The following is a 2,402-nucleotide window of genomic DNA, read 5'->3' as shown; positions in this document are numbered from 1 at the left end:
AGCCCCCCGCGGGGCCCGGGGCAGTTTCAAAGGCGCGGGGCCCCCAGGACCTACCCCTCTCCCTACTAGAAAACACTTCTATACCTACCTAATTCATTTGTATTAATCATTACCTACGGACTACGAGTTTTGTTATTAAAATGTATTTTGCCGTTTCAGTTCATTGAAGTTTTGTTTGTGAGCACATCTTTCATGCAAAATATCATGCAACATTCTTTTTTTTTTTTAGAAAAAAACCCATAATATCTAGTGTAAGTCCTCAAAGCGTGGGGCCCCCAAAAGCGCAGGGCCCGTGGCAGTCTGCCATTCTGCCTTATGGGTAATCCGGCCCTGTGTAAACTGATTCGTGTGTGATCCCTACTTTTCTACTTTATATGTCAAAAGATGTTTCCACTTACTTGATCGACTGTTCAATATCCCAGTGGTGATTTGTCTCAGGATTTCATCCAGAAGATTAATGTCAGCCTGACCTGGATTTCTAACACCCTGGACAGCTACAACACTCAAACACATCAAACTAAACAACACAACACTCTTCATTGTAAAATCTCAGGAACAACGAATATAAAAAAACTAAAAAAAAACTACGAACACTGTTCGACAATATTTGGGAACAATCAACTTGATGTAACAAGTTTTACTGATCCAGATAATTGCTAGTTATTTTTTATATTTGATTTATTTTATTTGCGATCTGGTTGGCTTCATGTTTGTTGATCGACTGAAGAACTCAAAGTTATCCGATCTATAGTTTGCTCGGGATGTGTTTTTTGCTGAATTATTTATGCATGGTATGTTGCCTTACTATAAGTATACATGGTGTATAGCTGTATAGGTATTGAGTGGATATTAATTATATATTTCTTGTCGACATTACTATACAGGGTGGAGCATGTGGAAGATTTATGGCCTGTTCCAAGAACGACTCCACACTTCCCACTTTCCATTTCGCGTACAGAAAAAACTTCGCGTCACGTCCGTCGTAACGTTTGTCATAGGTACATTATTTGCTCGAGAATTGTGGATTACAAAGTTGGGAGTAAAAAGTCGTTCGTGAACTTCGTGAAACACCTACTCCTTTGAGAAGGCTTCCATAGAGTTATACCGAGAACCCTGGTCTTACATGAATATTTCAGTTAGTAAACGGATACCCGAGTATCATATCAGCCCCTAGTTTTTGCTGATGAGTTGTCTTGACGTTTCTAACGCCCTTTCCCAGTTGATGTTCGGAAAAAAATCGGAGGAAACTCGGAGTGGGAACGGGTCTTTAGGAAATCAAAACATCCTCATCCACCATGTTGATTGCAAAGAGACACTTCTAAGACACCCTGTATATGAACAGGTTAGTTTGCTGTGGAGATTTCTTTATCAAGGTGAACGCCAGAATCTCCAAACCTCCAGGAGAGCAAAATCAAGCCACGTGACTTGAGACCATTATGAACAAGACGTAAACAAGAGTACCTAATAAACATCATACTTCTGGTAATTAATGAATATATTACGCTTTATGAAGAACCTGGTCTTTTTTCGAACTCCAAATAATTGTTTGTTTTTATCACTATTACTGTGGGGGTTTCCAGGAAATCATCAAATAAAGTTGGTATAGATATCATTATCATATTATAATAACAAAACCGACTTCTTTCTCTAATCATGCAACCCCAGCGGCCATGGTATTTTGAATGCACTATTTCTGTGGTTCTGTTAGATTAACATTGTCAATACTACTTCCTTCGTTAGCAGCTCTATTCACCACTTTACAATTCACCAGGGATACCGTCGCTGAAACCAGTCAAGAATAAGAATAAGGATGCGGTCACCACTTCATTTACAGACCAGGTTCAACATTTGTTAGCCTCAATGGTCTAACGAGAACTCAGGCCTCTCAGGAGTATTTCTTTTTAGACATTTACGTATACAAACTTTGCAAGAAAATTGTATGAGTGCCTAAAATAGTTTTGGATATGCAATGTGCATGACTTTAAGTGTTTGACTTATGATTTAGGAAATCACGGAAAACCTACAATGTCCTTTGAATAAGATAAATTTATGGATTGAAATTACCTATTTATTGAAACAATAATAATATTCCTAACCAAACAGGTAGGTAAATACTGTAAATACCTAGTACCCATGTATAAGAACGTAGTCAACGTAAATAGAACCCCCGCAGCTCTAGGTAGGTTTATTGTGATAACTTCGTATAAGACCAGAAAATAGGCAAAGAAAAAACTTACCAAATACTAGAACAGTAGAGAATCGAAACGCTTTCATGTTGCCAAATATAAAATCTCTCCAGTTGCCAAAATCACCACTTAACAATTAGAATTAAGATTGCACTCAAAGAAAACGGGAATTCTAATATTTACATACGTATTCCAAATTCACTCTTACTTGAGACG

The 2,402-nt window shown here is 37.8% G+C and overlaps 1 protein-coding gene across 2 annotated transcripts in view; it reads right to left on the bottom strand.

Moving 5' to 3' along the window:
- The window catches only part of LOC103515065, a 33,683-nt gene extending 32,931 nt beyond the window's left edge, over positions 1-752 (bottom strand). Inside the window, exon 1 of one of the 2 annotated variants that reach the window (XM_008479984.3) lies at positions 399-752. In XM_008479984.3, coding sequence (XP_008478206.1) covers positions 399-540 — 142 coding nt within the window. In that variant the 5' untranslated portion in view covers positions 541-752. The remainder of the gene's footprint in view (positions 1-398) is intronic. The other variant, XM_008479985.3, reaches the window with a different exon arrangement.
- Between the last annotated feature and the right edge of the window lie 1,650 nt (positions 753-2,402).

This window comes from Diaphorina citri, unplaced genomic scaffold, assembly GCF_000475195.1.
Source record: "Diaphorina citri unplaced genomic scaffold, Diaci psyllid genome assembly version 1.1 scaffold1265, whole genome shotgun sequence".
Classification (NCBI taxonomy): Eukaryota; Metazoa; Arthropoda; class Insecta; order Hemiptera; family Psyllidae; genus Diaphorina; species Diaphorina citri.
This window is presented reverse-complemented; position numbering and strand designations above follow the sequence as displayed.